This window comes from Leptodactylus fuscus, chromosome 5 (genome assembly GCF_031893055.1).
Source record: "Leptodactylus fuscus isolate aLepFus1 chromosome 5, aLepFus1.hap2, whole genome shotgun sequence".
In the NCBI taxonomy this organism is placed as follows: domain Eukaryota; kingdom Metazoa; phylum Chordata; class Amphibia; order Anura; family Leptodactylidae; genus Leptodactylus; species Leptodactylus fuscus.
The window spans coordinates 219,881,615-219,906,038 of record NC_134269.1 but is presented as its reverse complement, the minus strand read 5'-3'; the positions used below and the strand labels follow the sequence as shown (position 1 = coordinate 219,906,038).

At 48.7% G+C, this 24,424-nt stretch overlaps 1 protein-coding gene across 4 annotated transcripts in view; it reads right to left on the bottom strand.

The window, feature by feature from the left end:
- The window catches only part of WNK1 (WNK lysine deficient protein kinase 1), a 68,418-nt gene that overhangs the window by 30,099 nt on the left and 13,895 nt on the right, over positions 1–24,424 (bottom strand). For all 4 annotated transcript variants that reach the window (XM_075275459.1, XM_075275460.1, XM_075275461.1 and 1 more), the window contains exons 2-4: positions 12,480–12,652; positions 10,460–10,680; positions 9,103–9,260 (exon numbers count right to left, since the gene is read on the bottom strand). In XM_075275459.1, the coding sequence (XP_075131560.1) occupies positions 9,103–9,260; positions 10,460–10,680; positions 12,480–12,652 (552 nt within the window). The remainder of the gene's footprint in view (positions 1–9,102; positions 9,261–10,459; positions 10,681–12,479; positions 12,653–24,424) is intronic.

Sequence of the window (24,424 nt, the reverse complement as noted above, 5' to 3'; positions counted from 1 at the left end):
AGCCTACAGTATACAGGTAATGTAATACCGCAGCATACAGTATACAGGTAATGTAATACCGCAGCATACAGTATACAGGTAATGTAATACCGCAGCATACAATATACAGGTAATGTAATACCGCAGCATACAGGTAATGTAATACCGCAGCATACAGTATACTGGTAATGTAATACCGCAGCATACAGTATACAGGTAATGTAATACCGCAGCATACAGTATACAGGTAATGTAATACCGCAGCCTACAGTATACAGGTAATGTAATACCGCAGCATACAGTACACAGGTAATGTAATACCGCAGCATACAGTATACAGGTAATGTAATACCGCAGCATACAGTATACAGGTAATGTAATACCGCAGCATACAGTATACTGGTAATGTAATACCGCAGCATACAGTACACAGGTAATGTAATACCGCAGCATACAGGTAATGTAATACCGCAGCATACAGTATACAGGTAATGTAATACCGCAGCATACAGTATACAGGTAATGTAATACCGCAGCATACAGTATACAGGTAATTAATACCGCAGCATACAGTATACAGGTAATGTAATACCGCAGCATACAGTATACAGGTAATGTAATACCACAGCATACAGTATACAGGTAATTAATACCGCAGCATACAGTATACAGGTAATGTAATACCGCAGCATACAGGTAATGTAATACCGCAGCATACAGTATACAGGTAATGTAATACCGCAGCATACAGTATACAGGTAATGTAATACCGCAGCATACAGGTAATGTAATACCGCAGCATACAGTATACAGGTAATGTAATACCGCAGCATACAGTATACAGGTAATGTAATACCGCAGCATACAGGCAATGTAATACCCCAGCATACAGTATACAGGTAATGTAATACCGCAGCATACAGGTAATGTAATACCGCAGCATACAGAATACAGGTAATGTAATACCGCAGCATACGGTATACAGGTAATGTAATACCGCAGCCTACGGTATACAGGTAATGTAATACCGCAGCATACAGGTAATGTAATACCGCAGCCTACAGTATACAGGTAATGTAATACCGCAGCATACAGTATACTGGTAATGTAATACCGCAGCATACAGTACACAGGTAATGTAATACCGCAGCCTACAGTATACAGGTAATGTAATACCGCAGCATACAGTATACTGGTAATGTAATACTGCAGCATACAGTACACAGGTAATGTAATACCGCAGCATACAGTATACAGGTAATTAATACCGCAGCATACAGTATACAGGTAATGTAATACCGCAGCATACAGTATACAGGTAATGTAATACCGCAGCATACAGTATACAGGTAATTAATACCGCAGCCTACAGTATACAGGTAATGTAATACCGCAGCATACAGGTAATGTAATACCGCAGCCTACAGTATACAGGTAATGTAATACCGCAGCCTACAGTGTACAGGTAATGTAATACCGCAGCATACAGTACACAGGTAATGCAATACCGCAGCCTACAGTATACAGGTAATGTAATACCGCAGCATACAGGTAATGTAATACCGCAGCATACAGGTAATTAATACCGCAGCATACAGGTAATTAATACCGCAGCATACAGTACACAGGTAATGTAATACCGCAGCATACAGTAAACAGGTAATTAATACCGCAGCCTACAGTATACAGGTAATGTAATACCGCAGCATACAGGTAATGTAATACCGCAGCCTACAGTATACAGGTAATGTAATACCGCAGCCTACAGTATACAGGTAATGTAATACCGCAGCATACAGTACACAGGTAATTAATACCGCAGCCTACAGTATACAGGTAATGTAATACCGCAGCATACAGGTAATGTAATACCGCAGCATACAGTACACAGGTAATGCAATACCGCAGCCTACAGTATACAGGTAATGTAATACCGCAGCATACAGGTAATGTAATACCGCAGCATACAGGTAATTAATACCGCAGCATACAGGTAATTAATACCGCAGCATACAGTACACAGGTAATGTAATACCGCAGCATACAGTAAACAGGTAATTAATACCGCAGCCTACAGTATACAGGTAATGTAATACCGCAGCATACAGGTAATGTAATACCGCAGCCTACAGTATACAGGTAATGTAATACCGCAGCCTACAGTATACAGGTAATGTAATACCGCAGCATACAGTACACAGGTAATTAATACCGCAGCCTACAGTATACAGGTAATGTAATACCGCAGCATACAGGTAATGTAATACCGCAGCCTACAGTATACAGGTAATGTAATACCGCAGCCTACAGTATACAGGTAATGTAATACCGCAGCATACAGTACACAGGTAATGCAATACCGCAGCCTACAGTATACAGGTAATGTAATACCGCAGCATACAGTATACTGGTAATGTAATACCGCAGCATACAGTACACAGGTAATGTAATACCGCAGCCTACAGTATACAGGTAATGTAATACCGCAGCATACAGTATACTGGTAATGTAATACTGCAGCATACAGTACACAGGTAATGTAATACCGCAGCATACAGTATACAGGTAATTAATACCGCAGCATACAGTATACAGGTAATGTAATACCGCAGCATACAGTATACAGGTAATGTAATACCGCAGCATACAGTATACAGGTAATTAATACCGCAGCCTACAGTATACAGGTAATGTAATACCGCAGCATACAGGTAATGTAATACCGCAGCCTACAGTATACAGGTAATGTAATACCGCAGCCTACAGTGTACAGGTAATGTAATACCGCAGCATACAGTACACAGGTAATGCAATACCGCAGCCTACAGTATACAGGTAATGTAATACCGCAGCATACAGGTAATGTAATACCGCAGCATACAGGTAATTAATACCGCAGCATACAGGTAATTAATACCGCAGCATACAGTACACAGGTAATGTAATACCGCAGCATACAGTAAACAGGTAATTAATACCGCAGCCTACAGTATACAGGTAATGTAATACCGCAGCATACAGGTAATGTAATACCGCAGCCTACAGTATACAGGTAATGTAATACCGCAGCCTACAGTATACAGGTAATGTAATACCGCAGCATACAGTACACAGGTAATTAATACCGCAGCCTACAGTATACAGGTAATGTAATACCGCAGCATACAGGTAATGTAATACCGCAGCCTACAGTATACAGGTAATGTAATACCGCAGCCTACAGTATACAGGTAATGTAATACCGCAGCATACAGTACACAGGTAATGCAATACCGCAGCCTACAGTATACAGGTAATGTAATACCGCAGCATACAGGTAATGTAATACCGCAGCATACAGGTAATTAATACCGCAGCATACAGTACACAGGTAATGTAATACCGCAGCATACAGTATACAGGTAATGTAATACCACACAATCAGATGGACTTACCATGAGGAGAGAGTATAATACAACCCCGGGGGGGGGGGGGGAGAGTATACACACACAGCCCTGACGCATACAGTATACAGGTGTATGGGGTGTATGTGTCAGGGCTGTGTGTACATACAGTATATAAATACATATATACACACACACACACCCCACCAGAACCCTAGAGCTGAATCCGTGCAGGACATCAGTGCCGGGTGGGGGGGGGAGACTTTCTGATCCTAATTTACTGAGTCATGAAAATCTGAACTTGTCCTGAACTCAGAAGAGAAGACGCAGACGAGACTTCAGCTACAAAACCAAAGTGGCCGAACATCAGACCGCACCCTCCGAAATCTACAGTGAGACAGACTCAGCTCTGCTACACCAAGGAGAGAGACCCTACCCAACACCTCCATTAACCTCATCAGGTGACCTGTAGTCATGAGACCTCACGTGGGGACCAGAAATACAGATTATATATATATATATATATCCTCATCAATGCGCGGCAGCAGGACAGAGCGCGGGTGCAGGACAGTGGAGGACAGCACCCTCCAAACTGCTCCCACGGGAAAGGAATTTCCTGAACTGCTAATGAGAAATGAAGGGATTAAAGGAAAAAGAATACAGGACAGTAATCCGGGGAAAGAGAGCGCGAAGAGGACAGAGTGTACGGCCTGGGCGGAGGGGACACACAGAAGGGGAGGGGATCACTGAGCCAACACACTGCTTAAAGGGGAGCTCAGGAGACTATAGTGAGCGCAGCTCTGGAGTATAATACAGGATAAGTAATGTAATGTATGTACACAGTGACTGCACCAGCAGAATAGTGAGCGCAGCTCTGGAGTATAATACAGGATAAGTAATGTAATGTGTGTACACAGTAACTGTACCAGCAGAATAGTGAGCGCAGCTCTGGAGTATAATACAGGATAACTAATGTAATGTATGTACACAGTGACTGTACCAGCAGAATAGTGAGCTCAGCTCTGGAGTATAATACAGGATAAGTAATGTAATGTATGTACACAGTGACTGTACCAGCAGAATAGTGAGCGCAGCTCTGGAGTATAATACAGGATAAGTAATGTAATGTATGTACACAGTGACTGCACCAGCAGAATAGTGAGCGCAGCTCTGGAGTATAATACAGGATAAGTAATGTATGTACACAGTGACTGCACCAGCAGAATAGTGAGCGCAGCTCTGGAGTATAATACAGGATAACTAATGTAATGTATGTACACAGTGACTGCACCAGCAGAATAGTGAGCGCAGCTCTGGAGTATAATACAGGATAAGTAATGTAATGGATGTACACAGTGACTGCACCAGCAGAATAGTGAGCGCAGCTCTGGAGTATAATACAGGATAAGTAATGTAATGTATGTACACAGTGACTGTACCAGCAGAATAGTGAGCGCAGCTCTGGAGTATAATACAGGATAAGTAATGTATGTACACAGTGACTGTACCAGCAGAATAGTGAGCGCAGCTCTGGAGTATAATACAGGATAAGTAATGTATGTACACAGTGACTGTACCAGCAGAATAGTGAGTGCAGCTCTGGAGTATAATACAAGATAAGTAATGTAATGTATGTACACAGTGACTGCACCAGCAGAATAGTGAGCGCAGCTCTGGAGTATAATACAGGATAAGTAATGTAATGTATGTACACAGTGACTGCACCAGCAGAATAGTGAGCGCAGCTCTGGAGTATAATACAGGATAAGTAATGTAATGTATGTACACAGTGACTGCACCAGCAGAATAGTGAGCGCAGCTCTGGAGTATAATACAGGATAAGTAATGTAATGTATGTACACAGTGACTGCACCAGCAGAATAGTGAGCGCAGCTCTGGAGTATAATACAGGATAAGTAATGTAATGTATGTACACAGTGACTGCACCAGCAGAATAGTGAGCGCAGCTCTGGAGTATAATACAGGATAAGTAATGTATGTACACAGTGACTGTACCAGCAGAATAGTGAGCGCAGCTCTGGAGTATAATACAGGATAAGTAATGTATGTACACAGTGACTGTACCAGCAGAATAGTGAGCGCAGCTCTGGAGTATAATACAGGATAAGTAATGTAATGTATGTACACAGTGACTGCACCAGCAGAATAGTGAGCGCAGCTCTGGAGTATAATACAGGATAAGTAATGAATGTACACAGTGACTGCACCAGCAGAATAGTGAGCGCAGCTCTGGAGTATAATACAAGATAAGTAATGTAATGTATGTACACAGTGACTGTACCAGCAGAATAGTGAGCGCAGCTCTGGAGTATAATACAGGATAAGTAATGTAATGTATGTACACAGTGACTGTACCAGCAGAATAGTGAGCGCAGCTCTGGAGTATAATACAGGATAAGTAATGTAATGGTTTTTGTCAATATGCAAATGAGCCCTCTGGAGAGATGAGAGGGTTGTCACGCACTTCTTTGGACCATGCCGGCGCCCTTGTAGGGCTCATTCGTATATTGACCGTGAGATCTCAGCAATGAAGACCGATTCATGGGGAGAGGAAAATCTTGACTGCACCTGCAGACTGTGGGGTCTGGTGCCCGCTGATCTCTAGGTAGGGGGTTCTATGATCCAGACCCCCTGCAGTCAGCTAATTATAAGGGTTGGGGGCTAAATCCTAAAGAATTCTGCCCCCACTTTACAAATCCTACAGCCATGACTGATGCTCGACCTTGTGAGGTCATGAGCATGAAAAATATAATGGAAAGTTTTTTTCTTTCATTTCCGAAATAAAAAAATCTACAAGTCCAGGAAAATCCTTAGAATAACAAGAGGCGAGCGGGTGACTGAGGCCGCGGGACAACAAGTCTCAGGACGGCGGGTTCTGTCCTCCCTCAGTACAAGGAATCCATGTGTAACTGTTTAACAGAGCGCAGACATTATCCAGCTTTATGGCTTGTGCGGTGCCCGGGGCGGCTCCATAAAACTCCTGCACTAATGAATGGAATGTGGATCACGTGAGCGCCCACTAATGGAGGCAAGATGGCACTGCAGCTGGAAAGCAAGACTACAATCCAGAAGTGTGGCTCTAAGAAGTTATGTGCTCACCATAATCCTCGGTCATTTCACTGCAGGGATCTTTATGGTTTATGGGAGAATACAAATATGGCTACAGGAGAAAACTGGGAGAGTGAACAGGGACCAAGAACTCCGGATGTCTCTACCCTGCACAACTGACGGACGGGGGTCTCCTCCATTACATCTAGTGAATTACTGTCTGGACCATCAACGTCCTCACACTGGTCTGGGGTCTGTATTAGTTTAGGGGTCCGGTCTGGGGTCTGTATTAGTTTAGAGGTCCGGTCTGGGGTCTGTATTAGTTTAGGGGTCCGGTCTGGGGTCCCTATTAGTTTAGGGGTCTGGTCTGGGGTCTGTATTAGTTTAGGGGTCTGGTCTGGGGTCTGTATTAGTTTAGAGGTCCGGTCTGGGGTCTGTATTAGTTTAGGGGTCCGGTCTGGGGTCCCTATTAGTTTAGGGGTCCGGTCTGGGGTCCCTATTAGTTTAGGGGTCCGGTCTGGGGTCCCTATTAGTTTAGGGGTCCGGTCTGGGGTCCCTATTAGTTTAGGGGTCCGGTCTGGGGTCTGTATTAGTTTAGGGCTCTGGTCTGGAATCTGTATTAGTTTCGGGGTCTGGTCTGGGGTCTGTATTAGATTAGGGGTCTGGTCTGGGGTCTGTATTAGTTTAGAGGTCTGGTCTGGGGTCTGTATTAGTTTAGGGGTCCGGTCTGGGGTCTGTATTAGTTTAGGGGTCCGGTCTGGGGTCTGTATTAGTTTAGGGGTCCGGTCTGGGGTCTGTATTAGTTTAGGGGTCCGGTCTGGGGTCTGTATTAGTTTAGGGGTCCGGTCTGGGGTCTGTATTAGTTTAGGGGTCCGGTCTGGGGTCTGTATTAGTTTAGGGGTCCGGTCTGGGGTCCCTATTAGTTTAGGGGTCCGGTCTGGGGTCTGTATTAGTTTCGGGGTCTGGTCTGGAATCTGTATTAGTTTCGGGGTCTGGTCTGGGGTCTGTATTAGTTTAGGGGTCCGGTCTGGGGTCTCTATTAGTTTAGGGGTCCGGTCTGGGGTCCCTATTAGTTTAGGGGTCCGGTCTGGGGTCTGTATTAGTTTAGGGCTCTGGTCTGGAATCTGTATTAGTTTCGGGGTCTGGTCTGGGGTCTGTATTAGATTAGGGGTCTGGTCTGGGGTCTGTATTAGTTTAGGGGTCTGGTCTGGGGTCCCTATTAGTTTAGGGGTCTGGTCTGGGGTCTGTATTAGTTTAGAGGTCCGGTCTGGGGTCTGTATTAGTTTAGGGGTCCGGTCTGGGGTCCCTATTAGTTTAGGGGTCCGGTCTGGGGTCCCTATTAGTTTAGGGGTCCGGTCTGGGGTCCCTATTAGTTTAGGGGTCCGGTCTGGGGTCCCTATTAGTTTAGGGGTCCGGTCTGGGGTCTGTATTAGTTTAGGGCTCTGGTCTGGAATCTGTATTAGTTTCGGGGTCCGGTCTGGGGTCTGTATTAGTTTAGGGGTCTGGTGTGGGGTCTGTATTAGTTTAGGGGTCTGGTCTGGGGTCTGTATTAGTTTAGGGGTCTGGTCTGGGGTCCCTATTAGTTTAGGGGTCCGGTCTGGGGTCTGTATTAGTTTAGGGCTCTGGTCTGGAATCTGTATTAGTTTCGGGGTCTGGTCTGGGGTCTGTATTAGATTAGGGGTCTGGTCTGGGGTCTGTATTAGTTTAGGGGTCTGGTCTGGGGTCTGTATTAGTTTAGGGGTCTGGTCTGGGGTCTGTATTAGTTTAGGGGTCCGGTCTGGGGTCTGTATTAGTTTAGGGGTCCGGTCTGGGGTCTGTATTAGTTTAGGGGTCCAGTCTGGGGTCTGTATTAGTTTAGGGGTCCGGTCTGGGGTCTGTATTAGTTTAGGGGTCTGGTGTCTGTATTAGTTTAGAGGTCTGGTCTGGGGTCTGTATTAGTTTAGGGGTCCGGTCTGGGGTCCCTATTAGTTTAGGGGTCCGGTCTGGGGTCTGTATTAGTTTAGGGGTCTGGTCTGGAATCTGTATTAGTTTCGGGGTCTGGTCTGGGGTCTGTATTAGTTTAGGGGTCCGGTCTGGGGTCTCTATTAGTTTAGGGGTCCGGTCTGGGGTCCCTATTAGTTTAGGGGTCCGGTCTGGGGTCTGTATTAGTTTAGGGGTCTGGTCTGGAATCTGTATTAGTTTCGGGGTCTGGTCTGGGGTCTGTATCAGTATCTGATGGCTGCACTCGCTGGGATCAGATACCGGGACAGCAGCCTGACAAGGATAGAGCGTCACCTGATCACATCGCTGCGCTCGCTCCGCTCTCACCTCCCGTTTTCTGTTAATATATTACAGTCTCAGCCTGGTTATAAGGAGGGGTCATGAAAAACAAGCTGGAAGCGCTGCCACCTACTGGTAGGTTATTGAATTACCCCAATACCAGACACAAACATGGTCTTCGCCCTCTGGGTAATGGATACTGATGATCTCGGCATCAGATCTGACAACTGGACCCTACAACAATCCGTGAATGGGATGAGACCTCCAGAGCCGCTTCTGGCTGATTCCTTGTATGTGGCCCATCCCCACGGGTCGGCTACTGATCACCTACCCCGTGGACAGCTCATCAGGATCCATTACTGAACCTTTAACCCTTTGTATATTACACCTTGCCATCTCCGCGGACACTTACACTGGTGACTCTCCGGTAGATCTGCGCGGCGTTTTGGCACTCGGAGTAAGGGTATTCAGACGTGGCCATCTCAAGCATGCACATCCCAAAGGCATACACGTCTACGGACTCGTCGTATTTCTCCTCATACATCTCGGGCGCCATGAACTCAGGGGTACCTTAAATTAAAAGGAACGGTTCAGACTCTACATTGCCTTTAACTGTCCGGCTGGATTGCGGAGGCGCTACTCACCGCGGCGGTGTTCGAGAGCAGAAGACCTGTGAGAAAGAGGATAGCGGGGGGGCAAAAAAAGAAGAAAAAAAAAAAAAAGGAAAAGAGGAGGAAAGCTTCTTAGTTACTCTGTAAAGAAAACCTAATTTAGACGTCTTCCATTGCAAGGCCTCAGAAGTGGGGGAGGGGTGTGTATTTGGGGGGGGGGGGGGACAAACACAAAAGAAGATGTCCCACCCTGCGTGTTAAGATTATGGCGACCGCAGGGTTAATTCTCTTCGACCGCCAAGTAAATGGAGAGATGCTGCACGTTAGTGCTACCTGTACGTACCTGGAGGGCGGCGCCATCTGCTGCGGGGAGGAAGAATAGCCAGTTAGTCACAACTTTCCATTCACCTGGGTGCGCAGTGAGGAGGAGGAGGAAACCTTGCAATGGAAAACAGCCACGAGTCCAGGCAGCAGCAGTAAATACAACCAACGCATTGGAAGACTGAAACCGGCGATGACGGGGGGGAAAAACAACTCCCAAAAACTCACCAGATCCCTGCTCTTCACATACTTACGGTATAAGCTGCAGTACACACTAATATATGGCCTACTGCAGCCAATAGGGGGAGCTCATGGCCTACAGGCAAGAAAAACACTTAAATACAGAGAGGTTGTCAGGATGGAGCTTCATAACCAGGTACGTAAAGAAGCTGTGGGGGGGAGGGGCTCCGCAAGAGGGGGAGGGGGCTATGAGATCAAGGCCTGGAAAGAAAGGGTTAACACCTGCCTAAAAAAAGCAGACCACCTGCTACTGTATAGGTGGGCACCGGGCGCCCTTGTCACGTGGTGAAGGCCAGACCCAGCATGTCCACTTTTAGCCCTGTGGGAAAGAACATTTAAAGGGACACACCCCACTAGACTGGGACCTGGACGTTTGGCCTCCCAAGAGATGTAGCGCCCCCTATAGGGCCGGCTCTAGCATTAATACACTAATCTTGGCTCAATTTCCCAACTCGACTGGCGGCTGAAAGGGGTTAATCCCAGTCTGGCCCTTCCACGAGACAAAGCAGATCAGGTCATAGAGGTATAGACAATGTGTTCAAGTATTAGCGCCCCCAAGGGGTGGAGCCAGGAGGAGGAGCCACGTCCCAGACCTACCTATGACACTCTTGGCAAAGGAGGCTCTCTTCAAGGTGGCGAGGCCCAGGTCTCCGATCTTCACTGAGCCGGTGGGGCCGGTGATGAAGATGTTGTCGCACTTCAAGTCTCTGTGGATGATGGGGGGGGTCCGCGTGTGCAGGAACTGCAGCCCCTTCAGGATCTGCCGGCACCAGCTGCGGAGGACCTTCAGCTTCATCACCTTGAACCTCTTCAGATACCTGAGCGGAAAGGAGAGACGTGAGCGAGAAACGTCCAGACCTTATAGGGGGCCCCCGCCTCAGAATTAGGGGGCCACAGGACAATGAGGGATAGTCTGGCATCAGTCTACAGAGGATACAACTGTAACAGACCCTCAGCTGTGGCTCATTGGTTTTCAGGGCGTGACCAGATTCATTGACAGCAAGCAGAGATGAGGACAAGGTCTGTGGGGAGGGGCAGAAGTGGCGAAACCTGCCGATACCTGCCGCCGCCGCCCACACGTCACATGGCGCAGTCCTAACCAGTCCCGTGAGGTTACTGGTAACCAGTGTGATGGGCGTCTCTTACTGGAGTCAGGCTGAGAACAAAGGCTGCGGTGTAGATCCGTTAGAGGTGGGCGCTGCCCGCACGTGGCACCACAGCTCAGACAACAAAGAGGCTCTGTGGTGATGTCAGCGGGCGCCGCACCAACCCCAGAGGGTGCCAAGTGCCAGCCAAACACTATCTATGGCCCAGAGGTGCCACATTGTTAACTCTTGAGTGGCATATAAAAGCTTGGCTGTTCTGTACAGTGACTGTGCCAGTGTTTACTGCAGCTCTAGCATTCTATTCATGCACTAGCAGTAGTGAAAAAGGGAAACTGTTGCCGTCTACTGTAAAACGTTGATTGATTTGCAATTCTTTATACATCGGCCACTTTAAGGTGGTGGTGCCGACATCAGCGAGATCTGTACCACGACGAGGCGGTGCACAATAGTCAGGGCTTCGGCCTCATTGTTTACACTGTACAGATGTCATGTGATAAGCGTCACCCGGGCCCTCCATCTGCCGCTGTCAGGAAACGTTCCAGCGCTAGTTCCCGGGGGCGGCCAGCAGAGGGCGCCTGTGGATCTCTCAGGGAGTGCGGCCGATGACAGAGCAATGATGGACGACCTGACAATGAGCGAGCGAGCGAGCTGTCCTGGATTCCCGGCATTCCTTCCCTGTGTGCAGACCTCAAATGCACAAAGCCTGAAGCCCACCCACTTCCTCCTCAACTTCCTGCTGCCCCCAGACCGACACCCCCAGCCCCCCGCCCGCCCCAGGGATGGAACCGATTCTCTCCTCATCGTACCCCTCTCAGGAATTTCTTTGTGTAACGCGCAGGTCCTGGAGCCAGAAACAGCAGCTCAGGGAAGTCTATTGGATAAGAATCTGCCAAAAAGGGAGAGGGGCGACCGCCGTGAGACCGCCGCCGCATCCGAGGGGGTCACGTGGAAACAAGGCCCAATAAGAGGAGCCCGGTGACCCCACACGACCCCCAAGGGTAGCTTTAACCCTTTACTGCCCTCTGGGTTGTATGAAGAGCAGTCACTGACTATATACTGTATATAATGGGCGTTAATCAGTTGCCCTTGGACACCACAGGGGGGCACTCTACACAATTTGGGGACCTTTCACCGCCTCCAAGCTGAGCTCTTGGCATTGCCCCTCCGCACCCTGGCCCACAGCGTTCCTGAGCAATCTGCACACTTGGTTTCAGAGCCTGATATGTAACTAAACTCCCTAATGTCAAGTGGGTGGAGTCAGGTGTGAATAGGTAAGGGGGCGTGACAGAGCTCCAAAGACCTATAGTGTCAGGGCTCAGAATCCCGCCCACTAGCCTGTGATTGGAGCTCTGAGTCATGTTCATGCCTGACTCCACCCACTTGACATTAGGGAGTCTAGTCCATCGGGGCTAGAGAGAGAATTCCACCTGTGCCAAAATCCGTGGACAATGGGGCAGCTTCAGGCTCAAGATGATGGAAATGTCAAGGTTTCCCCTTTAAGCTTCACTTACGTCTTGAGGGTCCCGGAGGTCATCAGCTCGGTCACCAGCACAATGCACTTCTTCCCTTTCAGGGTGGATTCCCAGGAGTCGTAGAATCGGACGATGTTGGGGTGCTGAAGACCTTTGAGCATTCCCGCCTCCTCCTTGAAGCGCTGGCGCTCAGACTTGGACAGCTTACGGTCCTGCAAAGGTAAGAGGGGAAAAAAAACGTAAGATGGGGAAAAAAAACGTAAGATGGAGAAAACTTGACCGGGGGGGGGGGTAAAGACGACATCACGGACCGCATTCACTGGGGTAAAGGAGGAGCTTAGATGACGGCTATAGCCCCGCCCACATGACTACAGTACTGACAGCAGAAGAGATGTGATGTCACAGCTAGGGGAGGAGAGAGCAAAATAGGGGGGGAGGGGGGGGGAGACTAGAGAACTTCACAGGGAAGGGGGAGGGGGAGGGGAGGGTGTATAGAGAGCTTATCTGTGTGAGGAGAAGCTTCTGATGAATGAGGGGGCATCCAAAACGGAGAGTAGAGTGCACAAGAGAACTCTGAAGGGGGGAGGGGGCGGCAGCGTAATTCCAGGGGGAGGGGAAGCAAACCAGAGTGCTCTGGATGGTGAGAGGAGCAGCTACAGAGCACAGAACCATTTCCTTCAGAGCAGCGCTCATTCATATTTACACTAGGCCTGAGCAATCCATCCGCATTCCATTTGGGGACTCTCCAGGCATCGCTTGCAGACTGCCTATGCCCAGGTAGACCCATGATCAGCCTAGCCCTGCCACAGCCCCCAGACTCACCAGCCTAACCTCTGCCATAGCCCCCAGACTCACCAGCCTAACCCCTGCCACAGCCCCCACACTCACCAGCCTAACCTCTGCCATAGCCCCCAGACTTCCCCGCCACCCCTTCCATAGCCCCCAGACTCGTCCTCCTAGCCCCTGCCATAGCCCCTAGACTTATCCACCTATCCCCTGCCCCCACACTCACCAGCCTAACCCCTGCCACAGCCCCCGCCCGCTCAGGATGACCTCTGCCATAGCCCCCAGACTCGTCTGCCTAGCCCCTGCCCCCACACTCACCAGCCTAGCCCCTGCCATAGCCCCCACACTCACCAGCCTAGCCCCTGCCATAGCCCCCACACTCACCAGCCTATCCCCTGCCACAGCCCCCGCCCGCTCAGGATGACCCCTGCCATAGCCCCCAAACTTATCCGCCTAGCCCCTGCCCCCACACTCACCAGCCTATCCCCTGCCACAGCCCCCGCCCGCTCAGGATGACCCCGCGCCTCCCTTGTCCACATTTTAAGCTCTAATCTCTTTCCCTGAAGATGTGCTGATGTCATTTCACAGAATCTGCCGGCTCCATGACACGTAACGCCGGCCGCGCTGGGCAGGACAGAAATAGAAGCCATTACACGGCTGTGATCTAAGATTACCCGGCGGCCGCCATCAGCGCTGAAGGACGTTCACACACAGCTCGCTCCTCCTCAGGTGCTCAAGCCCAAACCTGCCGAGACTCCGCCGTATCTAGGAGGAAAATTCTCTACCAGAATATTGCAGAAATGCAACTTACAAAGAATAAATAGTGGGGGGGGGGGGGGGACCTGCCGACTGAACTCTGCACAGCACATGTATCCCTGTGTAGTCGGATCCTGACCAAAGGCAGAGAGTCAATGTGTAGGATCGCAGGACCCGGAAACGCAAAACACCAAAATGTGACCCCATAGCTCAGGACCATAAGGGAATATGGATCGTCTGGACTACGGAATAGAACTCCAACTACGGTAAAGACTGACACCGAAACCAATAGCAAAGGGTGTAATGCAAATTAATCTCACCCTATAAGACAGTGGCCGCAATGAGGGTCTTTTGGTGCCGAGACCCCAACCCATATTCAAGCGAGTCAGAACTGACTCCCATTGATTTACTGCTGATATATAAGAAATTAGAGGAGGCCTCAGGTCCTGGTGCCGAGACCACAGCGCCCCCCGGAGGACATCAGACCTCAGAACATCACAGATGTGGGTGTCAGAGGCTTCGTATTCTAGGAACTCAGGAGGGCTCATTTCTAAGAAGCCGCAGCAGCCGTGTGCCATGTGTAAGCCATCCGTGTAGTCACGCCTGGTGTCCCTGGGAGTGCACACGAGTGTGCGTGTGTCTGTATGTGTCAGTGTGCATACGTGTATAGGTGCATAATAGGTGCCCCGGGAGTGCACATAAGTGTGAGAATGTATGTGTGAGTGTGCATACATGTATAGGTGCGTAATACATGTGTAAGCCATCCGTGTAGTCACGCCTGGTGTCCCTGGGAGTGCACACGAGTGTCTGTATGTGTCAGTGTGCACACGTGTATAGGTGCGTAATACATGTGTAACCCATCCCCGGGAGTGCACACGAGTGTGCGAGTGTCTGTATGTGTCAGTGTGCATACGTGTCTAGGTGTGTAATACATGTGTAACCCATCCGTGTAGTCACACCTAGTGTCCCCGGGAGTGCACACGAGTGTATGTGTGTGTATACGATATAAGATAGTACATAGGTGCATGATACGTCTGCACATACATGTGGCTGTGTTGTACACGTGTACATGTCTGTATTTGTGATACTGATACACTTATTTCCAGTGAATTCTTCCCATTTTCTGTGTCTTCAGGGTGTGCGGGGTAAGGTATCAGCAGTATGATGGCGGGTGAGCTATTCCTAGTATTAGCAGGAGCGGCTGCTCTGGAGCACAAACTGCTGCCTTGTCCAGAGAACATAACCCGTATACTGCCGGTAAGTGTCCCCGCCGCCGCTGCGCAGACATGGCGGGTTAGCAGAGCGTTGCCATTAACACCTCAGCCAAACCCAGACATCTGAAAACCAGAGGAAACCGAGTACCTGCACAAGAGACGCACAGCGCCCCACCTACGCTCTGCAGGGGTCACATCAGCCGCAACCAAGTCCTAGCAAAACCTCTACTCTACTCACATCCAGAGCTGCAGTCACCATTCTGCTCCCTTACAGTATTAGCCGAGTTCTCCTGCAAGGCTCAGTCCTATAGAAGGCAGCAAACAAGTGCAAGGAGGGGGGGGGGTGGAATCTGAGAATGCAGCTTTATAGGTAACTACAGCATAAGAGATAAGCGGTGACTGTCAAGTAAAGTGTGAAGAGGAGAAGTGGCAGGAGAGCCCGAACCATGGCCGGACCTATATACTCTCAGGCCAGAGGGATGGATACAGGGCCAGCAAGCAGAGACTAGAAAAACCCGAGGTCAAGTATAACAGGTCTCCGCCCATGTGGAGGCAAAAATATCTATTTAAAAAAATACAAAAAGCATACAAAAAAAACCCCAAAAAACTACATTAAGTATAAAAAAAAAAAAAAAAGTGAAAGGTAAAAAAATATACAAAAAAGTACATTTGTAAGTGCAAAAAAAATTATACAAAAATGCAAACCTAAAAATGAACATAAAATTAAAGAAAAAAACCACATTGCATAAATATAAAGAAAAAATAAAATCTATAAAAAAAAATACAAATTGCATACGGTAAGTAAAAAATAAAAAACATTACATAAAAAGGCAAAGCAAAAATATATAAAAATGTAAAAAAAAATTATAAAAACATTAAATAAAAAATATATATATATATGCCAGCAAAAAAAAAAAAAAAAAATTGAAAAAAAAAACCAAACAAAAATGTCTCCGTTCCGGTCCGCCCGCATCATTTAAGTATCGCCATTGTGTAATGACTTTAATTACAGTCATCTACTAATAATGGCCTCTAATCTCCTGTGGAATTTACCCGACGCCATGACAGACGTGTAACGGAGCGTCCGGCCTCAGCGCAGCCGCACACAAAAATCAGAAATCTTATTTACAAATTTTTTTGGTGTGAGAGAAGAGCGAGGCTGCGGCTGGATCAGGTGCTCGGCGGCCGTGGCCAGACGCCAGGAGAGGCCATTGTGTGCAGCGCAGTGTGTGCCGGACATCCTGAGCTCCAGCAATAAACAGAGCGCCCGCTGCATCGGGGAGGAGCAGATCACAGGATCCAAAAACAACAAAGCACAACGGCCGCCCCGTTACATTCAAAACAAGCGCCACAAGTTATTTAGGAGACAATTTCGGAAATTTCAATGTTTCTTCCACTCACAGACAGTCAAAAATTCAACTCGCCCCTAGAAACCGACCAAAAAACCTAAACCCCTCCCCATTGTCTGAGAGCAGAGCGGCTCCCACAATGCACAGCGACCAATCAATAGCCTGAACGCAGCTTTACATGTGAACAGAGAAGGGATCGCACAAAGAAGATGTGAATGGAGAGGACAGCACAACAGAGTGCAGCTTTAGGTGTGAATGGAGAGGACAGCACAACGGAGTGCAGCTTTAGGTGTGAATGGAGAGGACAGCACAACGGAGTGCAGCTTTAGGTGTGAATGGAGAGGACAGCACAACGGAGTGCAGCTTTAGGTGTGAATGGAGAGGACAGCACAACGGAGTGCAGCTTTAAGTGTGAATGGAGAGGACAGCACAACAGAGTGCAGCTTTAGGTGTGAATGGAGAGGACATCACAACAGAGTGCAGCTTTAGGTGTGAATGGAGCGGACATCACAACGGAGTGCAGCTTTAGGTGTGAATGGAGAGGACAGCACAACGGAGTGCAGCTTTAGGTGTGAATGGAGCGGACATCACAACGGAGTGCAGCTTTAGGTGTGAATGGAGAGGACATCACAACGGAGTGCAGCTTTAGGTGTGAATGGAGAGGACAGCACAACGGAGTGCAGCTTTAGGTGTGAATGGAGAGGACAGCACAACGGAGTGCAGCTTTAGGTGTGAATGGAGTGGACATCACAACGGAGTGCAGCTTTAGGTGTGAATGGAGAGGACATCACAACAGAGTGCAGCTTTAGGTGTGAATGGAGAGGACATCACAACGGAGTACAGCTTTAGATGTGAATGGAGAGGACATCACAACAGAGTACAGCTTTAGGTGTGAATGGAGCGGACATCACAACAGAGTGCAGCTTTAGGTGTGAATGGAGAGGACATCACAACGGAACGCAGCTTTAGGTGTGAACGGAGAGGATATCACAACAGAATTCAGCTTTAGGTGTGAATGGAGAGGACATCACAACGGAGTGCAGCTTTAGATGTGAATGGAGGAGGCTGCATTCTGTATTGGAGATTAGGGGCACTACTGACCCCTCTCTAGAAGTCTTTGGGGGTCCCTGGTGTATTGTACACCTCTCTTACATAGTGATGGGGCACAAGGTCCTACCATAATCTTATAAACAAGGCTGAGCTGCAGTACCAGATCCTGCCACAGACCAGGGTGGCACTGTTTACTCGGGGGTATGCCACATGTCCTGTTCTTATAACCACGTGCAGAGTAGTCAGGGCAGACTGGCCGGGCCGCTGTACAAGGCGCAGAATGCCTGCCCGCACGGTCACTGACTAATGTATATAACCAGGGAGAGTATATAAGCACAAGCCCGGCTCAATAATGGATGCAAAGTCCTGGACAATAGAAAGCCATGGAAACCCCTGGGCCGGATTGTGGCGTTCCCCTGCTCGGAGGCGGCCGGACAATCGCCTGTTTACTCGCAAATCGCAAGCAGGAACATTCTGGGCCATGATAACAGCGCCGGGACAACAAGGCAAGGTGAGGGGGCGGGGCACATACTTAAAGGGAAACCCTCCCAATAGTTTACCATGTCTGGGACTGAGGGGCGACCACCAGGGGCCATCACCTTTCTAACAAGTACAATCACCATTCAGGAATCTGGGAAAGCTGGATGACCACAGTGACAGGAATCCCATTGTGACCGTCTCAGGGGTGAGGAGCGCGCGCTCTGCGTCCTAAGAAAACGAAATCTGTGACCGCCGGACGAGAACAATGGAGCGGGATTATGGGATTAGCCGACGTTTCCCCTGCGGATTAATGTGAACGGATCCCTAACTCATCGGACGCATCCGGAAAGATTCAGGGCCGCAGATGTATACAGTATATATACAGTGTATACGCCTCCCTGGAGGAGCAGGACAGTATATATATAGTGTATACGCATCCCCGGAGGTGCAGGACAGTATATATACAGTGTATACGCCTCCCTGGAGGTGCAGGACAGTATATATACAGTGTATACGCCTCCCTGGAGGTGCAGGACAGTATATATACAGTGTATACGCCTCCCCGGAGGTGCAGGACAGTATATATACAGTGTATACGCCTCCCTGGAGGTGCAGGACAGTATATATACAGTGTATACGCCTCCCCGGAGGTGCAGGACAGTATATATACAGTGTATACGCCTCCCCGGAGGTGCAGGACAGTATATATACAGTGTATACGCCTCCCTGGAGGTGCAGGACAGTATATATACAGTGTATACACCTCCCTGGAGGTGCAGGACAGTATATATACAGTGTATACACATCCCCGGAGGTGCAGGACAGTATATACACAGTGTATACGCATCCCTGGAGGTGCAGGACAGTATATATACAGTGTATACACATCCCCGGAGGTGCAGGACAGTATATACACAGTGTATACGCCCTCCCTTAGGTGCAGGACAGTATATACACAGTGTATACGCATCCCCGGAGGTGCAGGACAGTATATATACAGTGTATACACATCCCCGGAGGTGCAGGACAGTATATACACAGTGTATACGCCCTCCCTTAGGTGCAGGACAGTATATACACAGTGTATACGCATCCCCGGAGGTGCAGGACAGTATATATACAGTGTATACACATCCCCGGAGGTGCAGGACAGTATATATACAGTGTATACGCCTCCCTGGAGGTGCAGGACAGTATATACACAGTGTATACATATATATAGGTGCAGGACCTACAGTCCACCTGGTCATGTGACCCCCAATAACCCCAGATGATACAATGTATCACCCCAGAACACAGGGAGTGCAGGTCACAGGGTCGTCTACAATGTAACCACCCCCTCCCCCCCTGCAGCAGCCGATCCTTCAAGCTAACGAGAGGTCAGAGAGAGCGAGAACGGGAGCAAGCGGGCGATGATAGGACTGCGGGGGGCGGCGTGTTCTCACCCTGAAGAATTCGGCATCTTTGGGCTCTCCTCTTATACAGTCACCATATCACAGGCCCCTCCATTCTCAGAGGTCAGAGGTCACAGAGTTATATCTAACCCAGTGCCATCACTTTGCCTTAAAGGGGCGAGAAAACGGGGCAGAATTCACTAAAGACCCCCAATGGTCAGGCGGGGAGAGCAGAGCGGGGGAAGCATTAGGCGATCGCACATCACTACACCTCATAGGAGTTTCACATTCTCTGATATTTTGGGGGCCGCTGTGCCGACCCCCGACCTGCCGAGGCGACTCACATGACATAAGAAATCACAAACTTGCCTAAATTTAGACAAAAGGTTGTGAAGTGTCTTTGGTAATCACCACATCCGCCGATCAGCGCTGCGCGCCGCCTTATGTGCCACTTCCTGCTGCGTCCTGACAATGGGGCTTCCTGTTCTGCAGAATCGGATGTGAGCTGTGCGCGGGGATATCACCGGCCACCCCAGAGGCTGCACGTCTTAAAGGGATCCTAAATGGCCCTCGGAGGGTGAGCAGGGGAGAAAGGACAGCGCTCCCTCTGGTACAACAGGCTACGTATCACACAGTGAACCAGAACACCACATTTTGTGAAGGCAGCTTTGGATGTGACTAGAGGATAACACCACGATCAGAGATTGTCCAGATTACCAAAAAATTATCTGTTACATAACGAAGACCCCAAAGTGATCAGCTGATCGCTCCCAGGACAACCAGCAGCAGAGCAGCCTCCCTGCAGTGGCCACTACTGGTGACATGCAGTATTACACAGCAGTCATTCATATAGATGCTCTAGAGAGGCAGCACTCAGTCGGCTCATACAGGGGGCGCCAGATGAATCATTATAGGGCAACGTGAGGGGGGCAACTACCAAGTACAATTCTTACTCTGGAGGACCTAGGTGTATCTCAACCCATTGATTTCAATGACATGTGTGCAATACTTCATTTCACCTGCAGGAGTGCTACAGAGAAACAGCCGCAAGGCTCTCACACAGATTCCAGCAGATCATTGATGGTCACAGCAATGAGAAACCTACAAGACCTATAGCTCATAGTGGGGCGCCCCTATAAATACATTACATGAAGTTTTAGAAGTGAGGACTGAGTGACTGCCCTCGTATGCTGGGGGTTGTAGTCCGACCTTTTAGCCCTGTGTATTCTGCGAAGGAGAAACTCGTGACCTCACAAAGAGCCAAAACTTCATTTTTAACCAACTTCTGCTTGGAAATGACAAAACTTTCTTCACTTTTAGTTCCCCAAAAAGTTCAGGCCTGAGATGCACAAGACTGCTTAAAGGGGCACTCCACCTGAGGTCTACTGCTCCCTGTTATCAGCCATGTCAGGAGAGGCCGACTATAGGACAGGGGAATACAATCTATTACTATCTGTTATCAGCCATGTCAGGAGAGGAGAGGCCGACTGTAGGACAGGGGAATACAATCTATTACTATCTGTTATCAGTCATGTCAGGAGTGGCCGACTGTAGGACAGGGGAATACAATCTATTACTATCTGTTATCAGCCATGTCAGGAGAGGAGAGGCCGACTGTAGGACAGGGGAGTACAATCTATTACTATCTGTTATCAGCCATGTCAGGAGAGGAGAGGCCGACTGTAGGACAGGAGAATACAATCTATTACTATCTGTTATCAGCCATATCAGGAGAGGCCGACTGTAGGACAGGAGAATACAATCTATTACTATCTGTTATCAGCCATGTCAGGAGGGGAGAGGCCGACTGTAGGACAGGGGAATACAATCTATTACTATCTGTTATCAGCCATGTCAGGAGAGGAGAGGCCGACTGTAGGACAGGGGAATACAATCTATTACTATCTGTTATCAGTCATGTCAGGAGTGGCCGACTGTAGGACAGGGGAGTACAATCTATTACTATCTGTTATCAGCCATATCAGGAGAGGCCGACTGTAGGACAGGGGAATACAATCTATTACTATCTGTTATCAGCCATGTCAGGAGAGGAGAGGCCGACTGTAGGACAGAGGAATACAATCTATTACTATGTGTTATCAGCCATGTCAGGAGAGGAGAGGCCGACTGTAGGACAGGAGAATACAATCTATTACTATCTGTTATCAGCCATGTCAGGAGAGGAGAGGCCGACTGTAGGACAGGAGAATACAATCTATTACTATCTGTTATCAGCCATGTCAGGAGAGGAGAGGCCGACTGTAGGACAGGAGAATACAATCTATTACTATCTGTTATCAGCCATGTCAGGAGAGGAGAGGCCGACTGTAGGACAGGGGAATACAATCTATTACTATCTGTTATCAGCCATATCAGGAGAGGAGAGGCCGACTGTAGGACAGGGGAATACAATCTATTACTATCTGTTATCAGCCATGTCAGGAGAGGAGAGGCCGACTGTAGGACAGGGGAATACAATCTATTACTATCTGTTATCAGCCATATCAGGAGAGGCCGACTGTAGGACAGGAGAATACAATCTATTACTATCTGTTATCAGCCATGTCAGGAGAGGAGAGGCCGACTGTAGGACAGAGGAATACAATCTATTACTATGTGTTATCAGCCATGTCAGGAGAGGAGAGGCCGACTGTAGGACAGGAGAATACAATCTATTACTATCTGTTATCTGCCATGTCAGGAGAGGACGACTGTAGGACAGGAGAATACAATCTATTACTATCTGTTATCAGCCATGTCAGGAGAGGAGAGGCCGACTGTAGGACAGGAGAATACAATCTATTACTATCTGTTATCTGCCATGTCAGGAGAGGACGACTGTAGGACAGGAGAATACAATCTATTACTATCTGTTATCAGCCATGTCAGGAGAGGAGAGGCCAACTGTAGGACAGGGGAATACAATCTATTACTATCTGTTATCTGCCATGTCAGGAGAGGACGACTGTAGGACAGGAGAATACAATCTATTACTATCTGTTATCAGCCATGTCAGGAGAGGAGAGGCCAACTGTAGGACAGGGGAATACAATCTATTACTATCTGTTATCTGCCATGTCAGGAGAGGACGACTGTAGGACAGGGGAATACAATCTATTACTCTCTGTTATCAGCCATGTCAGGAGAGGAGAGGCCGATTGTAGGACAGGGGAATACAATCTATTACTATCTGTTATCTGCCATGTCAGGAGAGGAGAGGACGACTGTAGGACAGGGGAATACAATCTATTACTATCTGTTATCAGCCATGTCAGGAGAGGAGAGGCCGACTGTAGGACAGGGGAATACAATCTATTACTATCTGTTATCAGCCATGTCAGGAGAGGAGAGGACGACTGTAGGACAGGGGAATACAATCTATTACTATCTGTTATCTGCCATGTCAGGAGAGGAGAGGACGACTGTAGGACAGGGGAATACAATCTATTACTATCTGTTACCAGCCATGTCAGGACCTACTTTACAAGCACAGGATACCCTCGCAGACCCTTTATCTTTTGGCGATTCTGTTTTTGGATAATCCCCAGTACAGATTTTCCGATGTCCTGCGCAGCCCTGGGGGGGTCAGAAGGTGAAATTCCTCCTATCACATAAAATACCATCCACGCCTTTGTAAGGGAATATCAGCAGTGGCGGGTGTGTTTGTGGGGAGGGGGTCTGTGTAACCGGATCCCCCTGACTAGCCTGATTATAAGGACCGCATATTTGGGCAAGGGCAGAGGGTACCCAGTCAGCGTCCGGCCAGGAATCCCCAGGGCCCAGTTAATGGGGCCCCTACACGTTGCGTACTGGGGCGTCAGCCTGACATTATGTTATCTGGAGCACGTCGGGTTCCTGCAGATATTACAGACTGGGGCCAAAAAAAACTGTCCAAAATCAAATTCCGCCCGTCATCTTTTCCACATTATAAGCTCATCTGTCAAATCCACAGAGTTATCAGCTTCTGGGAAAGCTGGATAAGCCCCAATATTCTTCACTGTGGGACAAGAGGTTCAACTTCACGACTGGTCCTCACTACAAGTATCTGCTGCCAGGAGGAGCTTGTGGGGACGAGAACAGAAATTAGGAGGCCAAGATTCTCCACCCAACACAGGCAAGGAAGGGTTAACCACTGAAGGATCCTTCCAGACGTCTTCATCTATGTCCAGGCCTCTATAAAGGTTTCATGAGTCAGCACAGACAACCCTGTTATACTGGGGGGGTGGGATAGTCTGACCCCTCCAGGGGATAATACACAGAGCAGATCCACGTCCCACATAGATAATGCAGAGGAAGGAAAATAGACCTATAGGACTGGAGATCAGCAGCCGCAGAGCCTCCCAGCACCGCTTATCTCTGGAGTATACTACCAAGAGGGGAGATTGTATCTGATACTGGGAAAGCTGGGTGGCTGTGATTTATTCTATCAACTATATTTAGACTGTGTAATGGCCAAAAGGCTCAACACCCAGCTTTCCCAGGCACTGAATGTTATACAGGGTGTCTATAGGTAAGACACCACCAGGACAGCACAGGGATAATACTGGAAGCCGCAGCTTATAGACATCGGCCGTCACATCATAAAGGCGTCTTATATGTCTAGAAGGAATTCTCAGATAATCTCACCCAGCGGAGCCGCGGATTATACGGAATATCACCCCCATCATCTGCAGAGGAGACCGGGACGTGAGCCCCATAATCTGCAGAGGAGACCGGGACGTGAGCCCCATCATCTACAGAGGAGACCGGGACGTGAGCCCCATCATCTGAAGAGGAGACCAGGACGTGAGCCCCATCATCTACAGAGGAGACCGGGACGTGAGCCCCATCATCTACAGAGGAGACCGGGACGTGAGCCCCATCATCTACAGAGGAGACACCGGGACGTGAGCCCCATCATCTACAGAGGAGACACCGGGACGTGAGCCCCATCATCTACAGAGGAGACACCGGGA